We start from the raw sequence: 19,632 nt of genomic DNA, 5'->3' as shown, positions 1-19,632 counted from the left end.
AAGTAGGATGTATTAGTTAATAAGGATTTATGTGTCTACATAATTTCTAAATAGGCTGTACAATTGGCTAAATAGGATGTTTATGTTTACCTATGTACTAAACTTGCTAAATACGCTAAATAGGCTGTTAAATAGGCTAAATATGATGTATGTTTTAACCTTTGTACTTAACTTTCTAAATGGGCCGAAAAGGCTGTTAAATAGTCTAAATGGGTTTAAATATGATGTTAAATAGGATAAATAGGCTAAAAAGGATGTATATCTACGTATGTACTTAACTTGCTAAATAGACTGTTAAATAGGCTAAAAAGGATGTATTTTTAATCTCTGTACTCAACTTTCTAAATAGGCTGAAAAGGCTGTTAAATAGGCTAAATAGGATGAGTGTGTCTACGTGGTGTGCGGTAAAAATGCCATAGGTAAAAATACCAGAGGTAAAAATGCCAGAGGTAAAAATGCCAGATGTAAAGTGGTAAAAATGCCATAGGTAAAAATGCCATAGGTAAAAATGCCATAGGTAAAAATGCCAGATGTTAAACAAGTAAAATAGAGTTTTGAGCAATATTTTTTAAGGATATTGAGTATTGTACGGAAACATTTCTTATTGAACATGTTATTTTTATTCTACTTGTCTCACTAATAAATTTAGACTATAATTTTGTTATTGTGCTTTATTCGTTCTGTTTATTGGTTGGGATTTTTTGTTTCTTTGATGAATCGGTCATTAAATAACACTTGTTAAATTCCTTTTAAAAGCTATTTTTATTGATGTAATGGAATCTTTTTTTTTGAGGACAATTAATTATTAAAGCAATGTGACAAACAAGCAGGGTTTTGATGGTGATTATGTTTACATTAATTATTAAATGAGGCATGTATTGATACGTATAGCTAATAAAAGCATTTTAACTTAGAGCCGATAATATATAGATTTATTACAGAGTGAATTCCCCTCCCCCCACAACTGAAATTTTGTACATAATACTTATCTGCACTTTTGTCTGAATCAATTGCGGATTTTAAACATTCACTTAACCCCTACAATACTCAATATCCTTAAGAAAATTGCTCGAAACTCTATTTTACTATATAACATCTGGCATTTTTACCTATGACATTTTTACCTATGGCATTTTTACCACTTTACATCTGGCATTTTTACCTCTGGCAATTTTTACCTCTGGCATTTTTACCTATGGCATTTTTACCTCTGGCATTTTTACCTACTTGCTAAACATGCTGTTAAAAGGCTAAATAGGCTTTATACGATGTATGTGTCTACGTATGTACTAATCTTGCTAAAGAGGCTGTCAAAAAGGATGTATGTGTCTGCGTATTTACTAAAATTGCTAAATAGGCTGTTAAATAGGCTACATAGGATGTATGTGTCTACGTATGTATTTAACTTGCTTAATAGGCTGTTAAATAGGATGTATTTGTTTACGTATTTACTAAAATTGCTAAAAAAGGCTAAATAAGATGTATTTTTTAACCTTTGTACTTACTTTCTAGATAGGCTAAATATGCTGAACAGGCTATTAAATAGGCTAAATAGGATGTATGTTTAAACCTTTGTACTAAACTTTCTAAATAGGCTGAAAAGGCTGTTAAATAGACTAAAAAGGCTAAATAGGATGTTAAATAGGCTAGCTAAATAGGCTAAACAGGATGTTCATGTGTACGTGTGTACTTAACTGGCTAAAAAGGCTAAATAAGCTGTTAAATAATAAATAAGTTGTATTTTTAACCTTTGTACTAAACTTTCTAAAAAGGCTGAAAGGCTGTTAAATAGGCTAAATACGATGTATTTTTTAATCTTGTTCTAAACTTTCTGAATAGGCTGAAAAGGCTGTTAAATAGACTAAATAGGCTAAATAGGATGTTTAATAGGCTAATCATGATGTATATGTCTACGTATGTACTAAACTTGTAAATAGGCTAAAAAGGCTAGGCTGAATAGGATGTATTTTTGAAAACCTTTGTACTAAACTTTGTAAATAGGATGAAAAGGCTGTTAAATAAGCTAAATAGGCTAACTAAGATGTATGTTTGAACCTTTGTACTAAATAGGCTAAATATGCTGAAAAGGCTGTTTAGTAGGCTTAATAGAATGTATGTTTCAACCTTTGTACTAAAAAGGCTAAATAGGCTTATAGGCTGAAAAGGCGGTTTAATAGGCTAAATAGCTTAATAGGATGTACTGAGTATGTTTCAACCTATGTACTAAATAGGTTGAAAAGGCTGTTCAATAGGCTAAATAGGATATTATGTTCAACATATGTACTAAATAGGCTGAAAAGGCTTTTAAATTTGCTAAATAGGATCTATGTTTCAACCTATGAGCTAAATAGGCTAAACAAGATGTATATTTCTACCTATGAACTAAACTTGCCAAATATGCTAAATAAGCTGTTTAATATGCTAAATAGGATGTAATTTTTAACCTTCGTTCTAAACTTTCTAATTTGGATAATTAGTCAGAAAAAGCTGTGAAATAAGCCAAATAGGCTAAATATGATGTATGTTTGAACCTATGTACTAAGGCTAAATAGGCTGAAAAGGCTGTTAAAAAGGCTAAATAGGATGTATATTAAGACCTATGTACTGCATAGGCTAAATAGGCTTATATGTTGAAAATTCTGTAAAAAATGCTAAATAGGATGTATTTTTCAACCTATGTTCTAAATAAGCTAAATAGGCTGAAAAGGCTGTTAAATAGGCTAAATAGGATTTTGATTGTTTCAACATGTGTACTAAATAGGCTAAAAAGGCTGAAAAGGCTGTTAAATAGGATTAATAGGATGTATTTTTCAACCTATGACTTAACATGCTAAATAGGCTGAAAATGCTGTTAAATAGGCTAAATAGACTAAATAGAATGTATGTTTCAACCTATGTACTAAATAGGCTAAATAGGCTGAAAAGGCTGTTAAATAGGCTAAATAGGGTATATATTTCAACCTATGTACTAAATAGGCTGAAAAGGCTGTTAAATAGGATTAAGAGAGTGTATGTTTCAACCTATGTACTAAATAGGCTAAATAGGTTGAAAATGCTGTTAAAAAGGCTAAATAGGCTAAATAGGCTAAATAGAATTTATGGTTCAACCTATTTACTAAATAGGCTAAATAGGCTGAAAAGGCTGTTAAAAATGCTAAATAGGGTGCATATTTCAACCTATGTACTAAATAGGCTAAATAGGCTGAAAAGGCAGTTAAATAGGCTAAATAGACTAAACTATGTACTTATAGGCTGAAAAGACTGTTAAATAGGCTCAATAGAACGTATTTTTCAACCTATGTACTAAATCGGCTAAATAAGCTGAAAATACTGTTAAATAGGCTAAATGTGCTAAAAGATGTATGATTCAACCTATTTACTAAATAGGCTAAATACGCTAAAATACGCTAAAAAGGCTGAAGAGGCTGTTAAATTGGCTAAATAGGCTAAATAGGATGTATGTTTCAACCTATGTACTAAATAGGCTTAATATGCTGACAATGCTGTTAAATAGGCTAAATATGATGTATTTTTCAACCTATGTACTAAATAAGCTAAATAGGCTGAAAATGCTGTTAAATAGGCTAACTAGGATGTTGTTGTTTTTTCAACCTATGTACTAAATAGGCTAAATAGGCTGAAAAGGATGTTAAATAGGCTAAAAAGGCATGTGCTAAATAGGCCGAAAAGGCTGTTATATAGGCTAAATAGGCTAAATACAATGTATATTTCAACATATGTACTTTACTTTCTAAATTGGCCGTTAAATATGCTAAATAGGCTAAATAGGATGTATGTTTCAACTAATATACTAAATAGGCTAAATATGCTGAAAATGCTGTTAAATAGGCTAAATTGGCTAATTAGGATATATGTTTCAACCTTTTTACTAAATAGGCTAAAAAGGCTGAGGAGGCTGTTAAATTGACTAAATAGGCTAAATAGGATGTATGTTTCAACTAATGTACTAAATAGGCTGAATAGGCTGAAAATGCTGTAAAAGAGGCTAAATAGGATTTATGTTTCAACCTATTTACTAAATAGGCTAAATAGGCTTAAATAGGCTAAAAAGGCTGAAGAGGCTATTAAATTGGCTAAATAGGCTAAATAGGATGTTTGTTTCAATATTATGTTCTGAATATGCTTAATAGGCTGTAAAGGATGTTAAATAGGCTTAATAGGCTAAATACAATGTATGTTTCAACCTATGTACTCAACTTTCTAAATAGGCTGTTTAATATGCTAAATAGGCTAAATAGGATGCATGTTTCAACGTATGTACTAAATAGGCTAAATATAATTACAATGCTGTTAAATAGGCTAAATAGGCTGAAAGTGCTGTTAACTATATACTCAATAGGCTAAATAGGCTGAAAATGTTGTTAAATAGGCTAAATAGGATGTATGTTTCAACCTATGTACTAAATAGGCTAAATAGGCTAAATAAGCTGAAAAGGCTGTTAAATAGGCTAAATAGGCTAAATAGGATGTACGCTTCAACCTATATACTAAATAGGCTAAATAGGCTGAAAATGCTGTTAAATACGCTAAATAGGCTATATAGGCTAAATAGGATGTATGTTTCAACCTATTTACTAAATAGGCTAAATAGGCTAAAATAGGCTAAAAAGGCTGAAGAGGCTGTTAAATTGGCTAAATAGGCTAAATAGGATGTTTGTTTCAACCTATGTACTAAATAGGCTGAATAGGCTAAATAGGATGTATGTTTCAACCTATGTACTAAATAGGCTAAATAGGCTGAAAAGGCTGTTAAATAGGCTAAATAGGCTAAATTGGATATATGTTTCAACCTATATACTAAATAGGCTGAAAATGCTGTTAAATAGGCTAAATAGGATGTATGTTTCAACCTATTTACTAAATAGGCTAAAATAGGCTAAAAAGGCTGAAGAGGCTGTTAAATTTGCTAAATAGGCTAAATAGGATGTTTGTTTCAACCTATGTACTAAATAGGCTAAATAGGCTAAATAGGCTAACTTCACACACGTGTCTCGTCGCCACTAAGTCGGCTGGTTGGACTGTTTTTGCTGAGGGTTTCTGTTCCCATATTATGTGCTCAAAGAATAAACTAAGTGGCAACGTCGTCAAATAACAAAAATACAGCCGCTTTATTGTCGGCTGTGTTAGACATGTGTGCGGTTTTCTGAAGATCGGGAACTCAAAGAAGTTGTTTCGTTTGAGAACACCTCCAACGCATCCCTTTAAGCATGTCAAACAAAACCACTGTCAACACTGACTCTTTTTCGGTGCAATGACCACATTTAGACATTATATGCATGTACCATAGCCCCCTGTTCAGTTTAGATTTGGCTATCTTTTAACTAACCACAACTGAGTTTTTATAAATAAATATTCGCTGTTATCTCTTTAAACATATTTCCCTAGTCATGCGTTGAAGTTGCATTGTGCAATATAATAACTTATTGTTATCATCATACGCGTCACGTTCCAATGGTCATCCTTGGTAATCCAGTGTCGACTCATCGCTTTTTGTAGACAGGTAGTGTGACGTGCGACTAGCTTTTTGTGATTTGCGCGTTTCTTTTTGCGAACATCTTTCTTTGTTGCGAAATGCCTTTGCTCATTGCATCATAAATTGCGATCGGGTCAAGTTTATTTTATGCAATTATAGAGCATTACCAGCATTACAAATTTTCAAATTCGAGTGTAATAATTCTTTAGGGATGAAACATTATATCAATACTTCTGATGTTTTTTTTAGAATTCCTTTTTGCGAATTCCCTCTTGCGAATTGCTTTTTCTGACATGAATTTTGTGAATTGCGACTTGCATTTTACCATGACAATATATTGCATAGTTGTATAATTGACTATTGCGCAATGTCATATGCGCAATGCGTTAATTTAGTGTGTGTGTGGGGGGGGGGGGGGGTATGCAAAATCCCTGTTTACAACCGAAATCTCCTTTTATTTGAAAAACACTGTACAAAAGAAAACGCACGGCGCAGCGGCTTTCTACATGGTATGATAACTTTAGAATGTATCTGCCTTGCACGCGTGGGTATACGACGATGGAGAATAATTTATCACGTGATGATTTAAGCTACTTCACACAGAGATGCCGCTTTTAAGGACCTGCACGAAAAAAATTACTAATTAAAAAAATATAGCTTCCACACACTATTATATAGTTATTGTTCATGTAACATATACGTAATGACTGTTAAGAGGAACATATTCAAAATCATATTTCCATTTTAAGATACATGCATAAAATGCACTGTCAACACTGTTCATTGTCAAACATATTGTGTTATGTCAAATATTGCATGAGTATACATTTATCTTTATATATCAATATTTCAACCAATGCATAAAGATATTCAAAATGACGATGAATTTAAATCAATATGAAATCTAATTGTATTTTCGTCTATTGCCATTCAATAATCATGGCTATAATCACATATGGCAAACCAGTTGCATACTAAAACAGCTAATTGTCAATCACCGTGGTACTTATTTGATGCCGTTATTTAAAACAAAAAATCTTGTTTATACATGCATACACATTGAAGTTTGAAGGAAAATGTATCACTTTTATCTGTAACAAGTATTTACAACTTAACTAAAATTAAAGACTATTGGACGTTAGAAAGAAGCAAATAAAAAAGGTATATTAATACTGCCGCTTTTACTGACATACTCATGATATAATGTCAACATATTTTGTAAAACATAATTCCGGTATTCGAACCTCACTAGATATATAAGCAAGAGCAATTAGAGCAATCAATACAACGAATAACAATTGACTTTGAACATGTGTTCACATCCTGACATGATATGTAGTAACTGTGTTCTAGTATGACACCATTCTGACTACTGTGCAGCCTTTCTCGTGTGTAGTTTAAGCCTAAAATTAAACAAATAAAAATAGATGTACTTTATCCGATGGTGCATCTTCCGTCACGATCAAACAATCCTTAAACCCGTCGATAGCCCACGGTCGCTTTACAAAATCCTTGTAGCTGAGAATTTCAACTGGGCCTTGACCATCCTCCCTTATCGACGCGATCTCATTCCTGTCATTGAAAGTAGCGTACAACCTTCCCCTTACGCACGCAATGTCTGCCACTGAGTGCTTCAGTCGCCGAGACCATAGCAACAATTTGTTCCCGCCAAAACACGAAATTTCGTTCCGTCGCCGATTCCTCACGACAACGTTTCCGTCGCTCGTTGCTGTTAATCTATCCGGAAAAGACCGTCGTCGACACGATTGAAAGAGTGTTTCTGACTTTCTAACATAGTGATCATCCCTTTCTTCAGTGTCAATCACATCGACGCGTCTCGCTTGAATACTAGCCACAGCAAGCCTGTCAACTAGATGCGAGGTAATTCCGATGTATTCAGTCGCCGTTTCGATCGTTGTAATAACTTTCAGAACAGGGTCTGTTGATAGAAGCAAGATTTTTGGAACATCCCACAATGACACAGCTACGTGACTGGATTCTCTCAGAGTCGCGACCTGGTGTGGTTCGTTGGTAACAACAAGTTCATGCAGAAAGGTTCCTTCTGGTATTTTAAACTTTTTGATTTTCTTGTTTTTCTGGTCAACGATAATTGCTGCCGAGGTCCCTGTCAATGCGACACCAGATAACATACACTTGTCTTCCCTCGGACACTTTGCGCTAAATGTTACTTGCATATACACGTCACTCTTCTCGTTACCCGCATCTGGGCGATCCGCGAATGTTCCGTTAGAAGTGATTACTACAAAATCTTTTTCATTTGGTTCCTCTTTATAGTTTTCTTCGATTGTCATGAATTCATCGGGTAATGTAGCCTTAACGCCAGACACAAACGAGTCTAAAAGATTCAGGTCATTTTCTACGTATTTCATTAACGATCCGGACTTAATTTTCTCGGCAAGTTCCGCGATGTTCATTTGCAGTTCCGATGAAATTAAACACATACTGGCGATCGTTTTAAGGATTTCATTGGGGTTCATTAATATAGTTTCTGACTCCAATGATTTAACACCGGACACTAAATCAGCTTGTAGTTTTCTAACGTCAGTGCATGTTTTGTCTTGATCGACAGTTGCCTTAGCCTTCGTCCTCACGCTTTCTATTCGACGTTTAAAGGTCCTGCAAATGTCTTCAAAACTCTCCTCTACGTCCGAAATGCACTTTTGAACGTCTGCGTATACGGTACGGACAGTTTTGACGCCCGCTGTGTCAGAGTCAAAGAGACGATCTGCATCTGACGTCTGTTGAGCAATCAGACTCTTCAGCGCATTCAGACGTCTGTTAATAACTTGCTTCACCAAGGAGCAATCACACTCGGGTCCACTGTGGTGAGTTTCAGCGCATTCTCCGCACACGACAATCTCGTGCTTCGCGCAGAACGTGTCAAGGTGTCGCTCCGTGTGGCGCGCGCAAGCGCAGTAAAGCTCATCGTCGCTCGGGGAATTTATCGAGAATTGCATGCCGACATGGCTGTCAGTAGTGAAGGAAGCACCCGTCTCCAAAGATGGCCTCGCTTGGACACCCAATGCCTGAAGTATTGACAATGACACCGAGTCGTTATTGAACGAATTGACCAACGTTTTTATGTCGTCTGCGTTAGGAATCTGGTACGGATCTCTGCAAATCGGACACTCGAAAAAGTCACGCTGCTTGATAACCACGCGAATGTAGCCCTCCAGGCACTTGGCACAAAACGAATGTCCACAGTGTAACATCTTTGGTTCAGAAAACACGTTGAAGCAAATCGTGCATGTCAGATAGTCTGACGTTAAATTCTTGATTTTTCTTTCTGCCATAGTTAATTAGACTACCGTAACTATTAAACAGTCATTTAATTAAGAATTTCTCACGCATTAAACTGTACAGTTCGTGAAGCCTGCGAATTGTTTGGTACTTTCCATGTGTTCTAATTTACGAAATGACAGATACTGATAAGTTATCTGTTTTTCACAACTCGTGATGTTGATTTTAAAAGTGAAAGTAGGAAATCTTCTGTCACATGATGTTCATATCTAGGTCAGCTGGTTTACCGGAACACCCTCTGTGTTTATATCGATTACCTTTCTATCGATTAGTTCGATGAAGATCTAAATAAAAATTGAATGATAGGCCTACAAATAACATTGGCTCAATTGAAACAAAATAACAATTTCTTTGTTAAAAGCGCTGTTTTACATGTGTTAACGGGTTATTTCATACTACGACATTTTCGGTAAATTTTTAATTTAACAGTGGAGTGTATCCTCATCTGAAGGAGTCCATAGATACGTTTCAACTAATCAAAATTCACAATTGCCAATTAACTTACTGGGAACATGGACGAACATATCCAACTGATATAAATGATAACCGATGAGTGTTATTGTTAAAAATATATTTCAATTGACAGTCAATCCCAAATTGTCGGAGCGTAAGGCAATTAATTTCTTAATTAAAATGCGTGGCATTGTCAATTTATACTTCTACATGTTTATGCATACGAAACTTGATCAGTAAAGGTGACATGCCATGCGAACATTATGGGTGGGGAAATGTAAACAGGAATTGAAACTCATTCAGTCATTGTCTCTCTCCAAATCAAAGCAAATTTGAGAAAATCTAAAATAGCGACACAATGCGACATAGTCACAGTGTTCAAATGTCCCACAGTAAAAGTTGCAGAATGTCGCACATTTGCAATGTCCCATGTCTTAACCTGTATATATAGTTCTCCTGGATTTTTTAATTCTTTTTTTAATGCTTTGAGCTTTTATGAATACATACATACAGCCCAGCCACCCTGAGGGTCAAAAGCATGGAGTTGGATTATTGCAACTATCACAACATGCTGTTGTCACATGGTCATAGTGCCCTATGGTCACATTTTAACCCCATCACAGTGTTCCATAGTAACATTGACATATACTCATAGTGTCCCATGGTCCAACTGTCACATGGTCACTGTTACCCATAGTCACAGTGTCACATGGTCAGAGTGTCTTTTCAGCGATTTTTTATCTTTCTTTACCGGTAAATGTAATTATCCCAATCGAGTTAAAATTCCAAATTTGCGTCCCAACAAAATTCCCAAAGTTATTTCAAGTTGCAGCCATTTTTTCTTAAATTGAACTCTTGGAAAGTGAACAAATGAAATAAATAAAATGCATGTGGCTTCGCGCTTGATTAATTCGCGTTTTAAAACACAAGCAGTGCCCCAGATAATTATTTGAGAAATAGGGTTTTCACCCATTGATTTTAAAAAATAGGGTGATTTCCTTCTTGAAATAGGGTGAAATGATTTATAAAAATGCATACCTTTATATCATTGATGTTATACTTCTGTGGAAGATGCTCACTTGTATTGATTCAATAAAACTTTAAACTATCATAATTAACTTGAATAAACTGATGTTTCATAACATCTTTAATCATTGAAACTGTCCTTAATATAAACTTAAAACAAAAATAATCGATAACACGAATGATCGTTTGGCTCTTGCTTTCTTGGTTCGAACAGTTTGCGATCGACTGATATTTTGCGCAACAATAGCGGACGTCTTTCGACCTCTCTTAGACATTTTTATTTCGCAGCGTTATAGAAACTGAAAGTACAGGCGCTTTATAAATACATGCACAATGAGCGACGGATAAAGTCAGATTGAAAACGCATGTATGTCGAGAAAAAAAGTTGATCAGACGCTTTATTTAACTATGAAATATAGAACGCAGCGAGTTTTAATAAAGCTTGACTGTTTTCATGCTCCGTCATCCAGACGCTTGCTTAATAAAGACGCGTGACGATAATAATTTCAAAGAGAAAATGCCGAAAATGAGCAAAGCATTTTCGATTGAAGCTATTGTGTCGTACGCATCGAATTTGACGAATTTGCGTACAAATCAAAATGGTTGCGTTTTCAATACGCATGTTATTGAATTTCTTTGCGTTTTTAGACATTTTAATAGGGTGAAAGACGCAGATACGCAGCTTATCTGGGGCACTGCACAAGGCATTCAATTAATAGAACTGCTCCGTATCCCATGTATTTTTCCATCGATTTTTTGTCTCATTTTTTACCTGATTGTTGTTTTCAATGAAATGAGTCATAAAAGTAAATACTACGCAAAATTAATTAAACATGGACATTGTTCACACAGATGTGTTCCTTTGACAAAGTTTGATTTCATGAATAATATATTAACAACAAACAGGAACTGTCTTTCCTCCGACACATTGTAAACACCTCAGTGACAACAACAAAGATTATTGAAATTTTATAACGTTAGACGGATAAATGTTATTGTGAGAGTTGAAAAACAACAAGTTATTGATTGTGTTTGTTCTTGATTAGATGTTGTTGTTTATACATGTACAACTTTAGTACAATATGGTCATATTGACATGCTTGTCAACGATTAATTTAATAGGTATGTGCAATTAAGTATCAAGTAATTAAGACTCCAAATTACCAATCTCACCACACAAATTTCCCAATTTGAGGATTTCATGACTTGAATTTTTGCAATATCAGGATTGTATGCGCTACTGTTACATTTTCCCAATTGGACCAGTTCCGGTACTTTCCCAAATGGACCAAAAATGGCTGCCTTTATTCACATTTTCACAGGGCCTATGTGTCAATTTATCACAGTGTCTCATATTCATGATTTTGCATGGTCTTTGTCCCATAGTCACATTGTCATGGTCTCAGTTTTACATGGTCACATTTTTCCATGGTCACACTGTCTCATGGTTACACTGGCGCTTACTGACAGTTTTCTTGTGACAACACATCACATTTTCGAAGTGTTTCCTATCTTAACTGTACTTCCCATGGTTAACCATTATACTTTCAAACTTTCCCTTTTCACAGGTGTCTTATTGTAAAATACTCCCATTGAACAACTGTTAAAGTGTCCTTTAGTCATGATCTGCATCCCATAGAAAAATTTCGCTCTGCCAAAATGTACCATTGTACAAATGACTCATTACCAAATTCTCCCACTTTAAAATGGTTCAATCCAACAATCCTGTTAAAATGTTGGACTGTCACTCCCAACATGTGCCATTCCCAGTGTCATACTGTCGAAGTGTTCGATGAACAAATTGTCCAAAGTGCCCAAGGGTTTCACTATGAAAGTGTAACACTTTCAAAATTTCCGATTGTCAAACTGACCCATGGCCAAACTGCTACTTGGTCAAGCTGCCCTTGTTCAAACTGTAACTTGATCAAAGTGATTTAAGGTTAAAGTTTATCTCGTAAGAAGTATCCAACAGCCAAAACGGGGTTGTGGAAATGTTGAAATGTTCTACTTTTCCATTGGCAATAAAACGGAAAAATCAACTTGCCCCTATTTAAAACTCACTTGTTCAAAACTACATTATACAAAAGCAATTAAAGCTGTTACCCTTTTTGAGCCACCACTTAGCTCAGGAGATTAAGTCTATATATCAAGAAATCTTTCAGTTTGTGATGCAAGCACCAAAATTTGGCACAAATACCGTAATTACTCTATGTTTTCGGACACTCTTAGTTTTCGGACACCCCCTTTTTTAGCAAAAATAATTATTTTTTGTGACTCTTAATTTTCGGACACACGAGTTTTCGTCCATTATTAATGTCTCTAAGTTTTCGGACAGTATATTTTACAGCGCTATTTTACCAAATTTCGGTCCTGTTTTCGATATCTCATGACACTTCAATCATGGGGTTTTACAACCAGATAAACATCATAAAACATGGCAGGTGCATGCCTGACGGCAACGGACATTATATGTGCGTTCTTGGGTAAATAGCTTTGTAAACTGGTATTAAAACAATGGTTTGGCCCGATAGCATAAGCGTTATTACAATTACCAGGGGTAGTGCCAATTAACAGTTCAATTATCTACCGCAATGGTACTACCCCTTCTCAGTAAAATAACTGTGATAAATACTAAACAATTCAAAGTGTGATCCACCCTATTGCAAGTTGTAAGAACAATGGAAGGTGTTAGACAACAACTATCGGAAATGAACAAACAAATAAGTCATAGTTTGCTTTTTGAATGCGTTAATTAAAGGTTCATACTAGCGAGTATCGGTACATCACATGCTCATCTTTGAACTCGTTGGTCAAAGTACAACCTTGAAGTAACTTTCTGTCAAATAAAATAAGCATTTAAAATTATTTGAAATGCAGTGCAAACATTTATAACTGTAATTTATACTATACGGCATGGTATTTAACAAGCGCGTGCTATTAGCGGTAGTCGTTGATACAATTGACGCTATTTTCGGACACTTCAATTTTCGAATCTAAGTTTTCGGACACCTGTATTTTGTGAATATTTTTCGTATCTAAGTTTTTGGACACAAAAAAAATTATTATTTTTAAGTGTCCGAAAACATATAGTAATTACGGTCCTCTTCAGTAACTATAGATTTGATAAAGCACGTTAGCCAATAAAAAATTTCAAAATGGCGTCCATTTTCAAGATGGCCTCCGTCAGGATTAAAAATGAAAAAACAAGAAACAAATTCTCTAAATGGTTTTACTGCTGTGAATATTAATTGATTTTGATTTCGTACACAACAATTTGCCTAGTGTGAATTTAAATTCACACATTGTTTAAGTTTGATATAGTACACACAAATCCAACATGGCTTCAAAAATGGCCACTGAGATGGCCGCCAAAACCTATTTATGATCAAAGCTATGTTACTATCCACTCACATTTGATGAATATGGTGTCTATACCCAAGTTTCAGGGGGCAAAGAACACATTTATTTCGTCAGACAATATGTAAGTTATTAATGTCACACAGAAATCAAACATGGTGTCCAAAATGACTGACAAGATGGCCTCCAAAACATATTAATGATCATAACTGTGTTACTTTCCACTCAATTTTAAATCTAGATTTTGGTGTCTATATATAGGTTTCAGGGGGCAAAGAACACATTAGCTTCATCAGACATATTTTAAGTTTATTATGTATCACACAAATCCAAAATGGCCGCAAAAACCTTTTTATTATCATAAAATATGACTATGTAACTGTCCACTCAAATTTGATTTATTTGGTGTCTATACCCAGGTTTCAGGGAGAAAAGAACACATAAATATCACATTTATATAATCAGACAAAATATAAGCTAATTGTGTTACACAAACATCCAACACCGCGACCAAAATGGCCATTAACACAATAGAAGGACCACAAGTCCATAACTTGTTACTCAAAAGTTATGGTTGTTATGTAAAACGCCACAGTTTAGGAGACAAGGAACACTTAAATCGAGTTGAGGTTATAATGAAGCAGTTGAATAATCATAAACTCCAATTTATGACATTTGGAATAGAGAATGAACTAGAACATGACTTCAAAATAGGATCAGGATTTACTTACTTCTGTAGACTTTATTTTTTACTGTTGCTGAAGATCATTGAATATTAATTACAGCCTGAATAAGCATGAGTTCTTCCGAAAGGTTAATATTATACACTTTGTGTTCCTTTGATTATTTATTTACATCAATGCAGAAGTAGATGGTCTTATTATCCCTTTCGGAGTAATGCATGATCAAGATGCGCCAATCTATATCCTCGCCCACCGACTGTGTGGTGCTACGACGGGATCGTTTTACTGTTTCTTTAACAATTTCAACGTCTGCATCCACTGAAGACAGAACAACATAGCATCCCATTTAAGGCAGAGTTGTGCTGATCAGAGCAATCATGATGGCCTTGTTTCTGTCACGAGACAAAAAGTCTTCCTTTTTTACATGAGCATTCTGTTTCTTTGCTGAAACTCACATTATGATTTACATTTGTTTTATCGTCTCCGGTGCGTGTTGTCTTTGTTATAATAACCGTCTTCATAGCCATCGAACCCCACTGTTGCTTCTGTAATGCATTTTCTATGAATCAACATAAGACTCGGCTATTGCGTTATATAAGTCGCCCTTCTCCATGGTCCAGGATGCAGCAAAGTGCCACCATCATGCATCTGTTTCATGACTACAGTTCATCTCAGCCTCACATGATGTGTCTGTAGAATATTATCAAATTGCCTGAGCGATCTGAGGCTTATCTGCTGTACACAGTATGTTCTTGGTTTCAAAGAAGGCAGCAGGATGGGAGCTCAGATCAAAAGACAATACAACTGCAAGGGAAGGATCTCCAGATTTTGACACCACCAGGAAACGCTGGAACAGAAGAGCAGGATAAAAACACGGTCAGAAGCGATCTTAACAGCCAAGCTATTCCCAATAGCTTTGGCTCTGTATTTTTTCGTGAATTTATAAGCAAAGACTGACTGCCCTATGATATCTCTTATTAGGCCAGTCAATCTACCCCAAAATGGTGGTCAACCTAGAACTAATTGCAAAATTTTTGAAAGTTGGTTTTTCTGTTACTGTTATGTGTCTAGAAGAACCCATAAAAAGTCCTGAACTTTTGCAGTTGTGGATTTTGAAATATTGACGTCACAAAACAAGAGGTACAAGGGGTTTCTTAAATATAAACAAAAGCCGTTGATTTGCCTGAACATCCATATTTATCTAAAATATTTAGTTTGCATTCATTGTATCACAACACATTTTGTACAAAATAATATAAAGCATGTTTTTCAATCAATTTAAATGTTTTTATCACACGATAGTACTTACGACGACTGAATTTTGAGGTAATATTACCCCACCCACTAATGTCATACATATGTCATACAAGTACTTGTAAACAAATCAAATCATCAAAATCAAACTAATTGAAACCGTTTCGAATGTTTGATTTTCTGTAAGTAGTATGTGCCTGCAAGTAATCATCGAAATTTCGACTTAAATAACAGGTGCATATTTTGAAGTATTAGCACTATAATACAAGAGATATAGTTGTGATTTCTCATTATATACAAAATCCTATGACGAGACTGTACACACATATGCATTAAAGAAAATGAAGTTTGCTTTGCATGCTTCACAACAAATAATTATACAGTGGTTGAAAACATGCTGTTCAATCAATCTGAACAGTTTATTGCACTGGAAACTACTTACAAGGACAGAAATAAGAGGTAATATAACCCCAGCCACTAATGCTAATCCATACAAGTACTATAGGGGCAAAAATGTGCAACACTCAACATATTGCTATGACAAAAGCATTTGTGTTAAGACAAAACAGAAATGAGCATTAAAACAAAAATGTTGCACTTAAAAATAACTTTTAAATAGACAGTGTCTTTCACCAGTTGATTGTGATAAAGAATTTATGATGGACCAACAACAGTAAAACGACAGCGCTTCATGAAAGCAATGATATTTATGCCGTACAAATCAAATTCTTCAATTATTCACACTTTAATATTAAAAATAGTTGAAAATAGTGGAAAACTCTAGATCTCATCATTTTCATGTTCTAGTATGTCAGAAAATCCAAGTGAATTTGAACAACAAAGCCCTTTACACTCTTTGCACGCACTGGAGCATTCAAGGCCATGTTTACGGCAAGAACACCTTTTAGAATCACAGTTTATTTTACAGCTGCATCTCACTACTTGAAGTAGTTTTTCAGGTGCTGGCGGCAATGTCATTTTCACAGGAAGAAGAACTTTATTCACAACATACCAGCCATAATCAAGAGGGTTAAGGCTTGTGATGCCCATCCAGACTTTGGCTTGGTAAAACACCCTCAGGCTGTGAAATGATGCTGCATCCGTAATGATTGGACTTGAACTGCACTGCAGCTTGTAATTACCTTGGCCGTGAACCGTTTGTAACGCAATTCATTCAAGTTCGTACAATCTGACCCCTCATATATTGTTGCAATCAAGGATTCTCCGTTTCTACGTATAGATTCATGGATAGATGATGCCAGAAAATCCTCACATGTTTTACGAAAGGAGGGTGTTTTTTGGAAAAGCTTAATAACAGCAGGTTTTCCAATTCCAAACATCCTCGATGTCGTATCACAGCCCGTTAACGCATGGAGCAAAGGTAGATAGTGGCAGAGTTCATCTCCTATACATAATCGTGTTTTCTGAATATCCCACAGCTTAACAGTTTTCCCTGCTGATTTTGAATCTGACCTAAAATGAATTGGATGTAAATCAGATATACGATAGCGGTGTAACAGGAGAACCAGTAGGTCGGTGTCTTTGCCTATCAGGGTGACAGGGCTTTGTTCTGCAAGCTGGACGGCCGTCTGCACTATCATGATATCTGCATCCCCTTGCGCATGAATTACGTCTATGCATTCACTGGCAAAGCATTCACCTAACATTTCAATGAACTTCTGTTTGTTCTCTTTGTTGTTTAAAAACACATCTTTCTTCGTGCGAAGAGTAGTTTCTGACGAAAACTTGACATGTGTGGCTACTTTTCCCTTTGTTCGACGAAAATGAGTTAAGTCTTTGGTATCTGGTCCATTAGAGTATCCATCAAAAACAACTGTGATGTGGTTTTCATAGTTCTGTTTAAGATGAGAATAGTAACTGCGGCAGATATCGTGGAATGTCTGTCCAGCCTTCCAAGGAATACGGTGAATGAGAGAACCCCTATCAATGACAATCATGTGTGAAGGGTCAATTTTCACAGGCAAGGATGCTTCAAACTTGCATTGTTTCCATAACGCATCGGCTAATGAAGACTTTTGAGCTTCTCTAGGCATGCCATTATTGTCGAAAAGAGAGCAATACTTGCTAGCTCAAACTGAAAGATTGAAGATGTATCATCAATGTACCTATCAGCAGCAATTGTAAGGCGCTGAAACAAAAGTTGTGTATCAATTTGCAGACCTTCATCATCTAATTTTACAAAGGACTTTTCTTTCATTGGAACTGCTTGCAGCGAACGTTTGAAGGTAAATTTGTTTTGCGGTATTCCACACATTCCTTGCAATATACTTTTTTCCAATTGCCAAGGCACATTCTGGATTCGCCGACTCATCAGCAGTAACACCACTTTCAATGTTCCTAAGTTTAGTTTCTGTTGAGTCAAAGGGATTTCTATCTCGAAAAAATGACAATATAGTCTCCATATCTTTTGAATCCCTGCAAATCCTTGCTTTGGTTGTTTCCTTGTGCTGCTCACTTGTTTTATACATACTGTTACTAAACTCCTGCATTGCTGAGTTCATTTGCAGACAAATGGGCATGGACAGTAACCATTTAGTTCTCTGTGTGTCTGACAAACCTCTCCCTCAGGCCTCATGATGACTTCAATGATCTCATTAATACTTGTTCTATAACAAGGTCTGTTGAGAGACCGGCCCAATTATGTTCGCTCCGTTGTATCACATGTGCTCCAGCTTTGAAAGCTTCTTGCACGTCAGGATGGGTTTCATGCAAAGACAGCATATTTTGCAAGTAGATATAGGCACTTTTCAGGTACAGATTATGACCAGATGAAGCAAAGAATGGAAACATCTTTTGCAAACTATCTAAATGCAAGGACCAGTCACCAGTTCTTTTGGCTCTTATGAATCGTTGTAACAACGAAACCATATCCATGTACTGGAGCCATAGACATGCTGTCCGATTAGAAGACATCTTTGACCTTTCATCTTCGCACAGACGAACAATGTTTTGCAGATTTCCGTTTGTGCTTACGTCATTGGCTGATAGAAGTCCATTATCCAGATCGTCATACAACAATGCCAAGTTTTTTAAATCAGCATTTTTCTGCAGATGAATGATCAAGACCTGAACTATCTTTGGAGCATGAAGGGATATTATGATAGTCTGTAATATCATTCGTGCGAAGGAACGCGCTGTCTATAAGTAGGACTGTAAGGGCATTGTCGATAAGCATATGACTTCGTATTGCACGTTGTACAGCTTTCCCAGACAACATATGTACCACTGAATTCGCAGCATAAACTGTTTGCATAACTTCATTTAGCCCTGACCCAGACATGAGATGACCAATACACCCTAGAAAGCTCATCTCTGTGTGAAACGCCCCAAGACGAAGAACTGTTTTCCTTAGTAAGCTGTGTGGGCTTTGTGATGCAATAATATCTGTGGCCTTTTGGAACAGGGGCTGGTCGAAAGTCAGAACCGGCGTTTTGGAATATTTCCTAGCTTCGCCACATACAAATTCGAGTGTTGTATAGATACAGTTGACATCACTTGGGTTAAGATCAATCATGGGTAAGAAAGTTATAGTGGATTTTTTCTGAATTGTTCCACAATGTTGGTCAAATGTTTGCATAAAACCAGACCAACTTGGTCTATTTGAACGTAGTGGACATATCACTTTGTAGAAAATATCCAATGGTCTCTGCAATTGTCGCAGAACGCTTATTTCATGGAGTTCACTGAACACGGAATCATTAGAGGACTCAGAGGATGGCACATAGTACTTCACTGGTATCTTGCTTGTTTCTACAAGTTGATCAATAGAAACGTTGCGTCTTGGTACACATAATGTAACCTCAGATCCTGGTGTAGACGAAGCTATGATGCCCATCCCATGAAATGTGCCATTGCCATCTATGGTTCCAGTGTTGTGATCTACATTGTCTGCTACAAATTGTAGAAATGGTTGATTGTTTGTTTCTTGTCAGGGTATACGTGTAGATAAGGCTGCCGCAGCATTTGATTCATAAAGTTGGACTTCGCTGTATGAGCAACAGAATCCGAGGCTATTAAGATGAT

At 35.8% G+C, this 19,632-nt stretch overlaps 4 protein-coding genes across 6 annotated transcripts in view; 3 read left to right on the top strand and 1 right to left on the bottom strand.

The window, feature by feature from the left end:
• The window catches only part of LOC127849305 (uncharacterized), a 228,175-nt gene extending 219,350 nt beyond the window's left edge, over positions 1–8,825 (bottom strand). The window contains exon 1 of the mRNA XM_052382024.1: positions 6,910–8,825. Coding sequence (XP_052237984.1) covers positions 6,910–8,808 — 1,899 coding nt within the window. The 5' untranslated portion in view covers positions 8,809–8,825. The remainder of the gene's footprint in view (positions 1–6,909) is intronic.
• The window catches only part of LOC127847565 (trehalase-like), a 230,371-nt gene that overhangs the window by 116,723 nt on the left and 94,016 nt on the right, over positions 1–19,632 (top strand). The gene's annotated exons all lie outside the window — the stretch shown is intronic.
• LOC127847573 (RING-box protein 2-like) overlaps positions 1–19,632 on the top strand; it is a 223,944-nt gene that overhangs the window by 128,003 nt on the left and 76,309 nt on the right. The gene's annotated exons all lie outside the window — the stretch shown is intronic.
• LOC127847567 (inactive ubiquitin carboxyl-terminal hydrolase MINDY-4B-like) overlaps positions 9,310–19,632 on the top strand; it is a 46,602-nt gene continuing 36,279 nt past the window's right edge. For both annotated transcript variants that reach the window (XM_052379577.1, XM_052379579.1), the window contains exon 1: positions 9,310–9,422. The gene's annotated coding sequence lies outside the window, so the exon portion shown is untranslated. The remainder of the gene's footprint in view (positions 9,423–19,632) is intronic.

Source organism: Dreissena polymorpha, chromosome 10 (genome assembly GCF_020536995.1).
Source record: "Dreissena polymorpha isolate Duluth1 chromosome 10, UMN_Dpol_1.0, whole genome shotgun sequence".
NCBI lineage: Eukaryota > Metazoa > Mollusca > Bivalvia > Myida > Dreissenidae > Dreissena > Dreissena polymorpha.
Note: the sequence above shows the minus strand (reverse complement) of the source record. Positions and strands in the feature narration are given on the sequence as shown.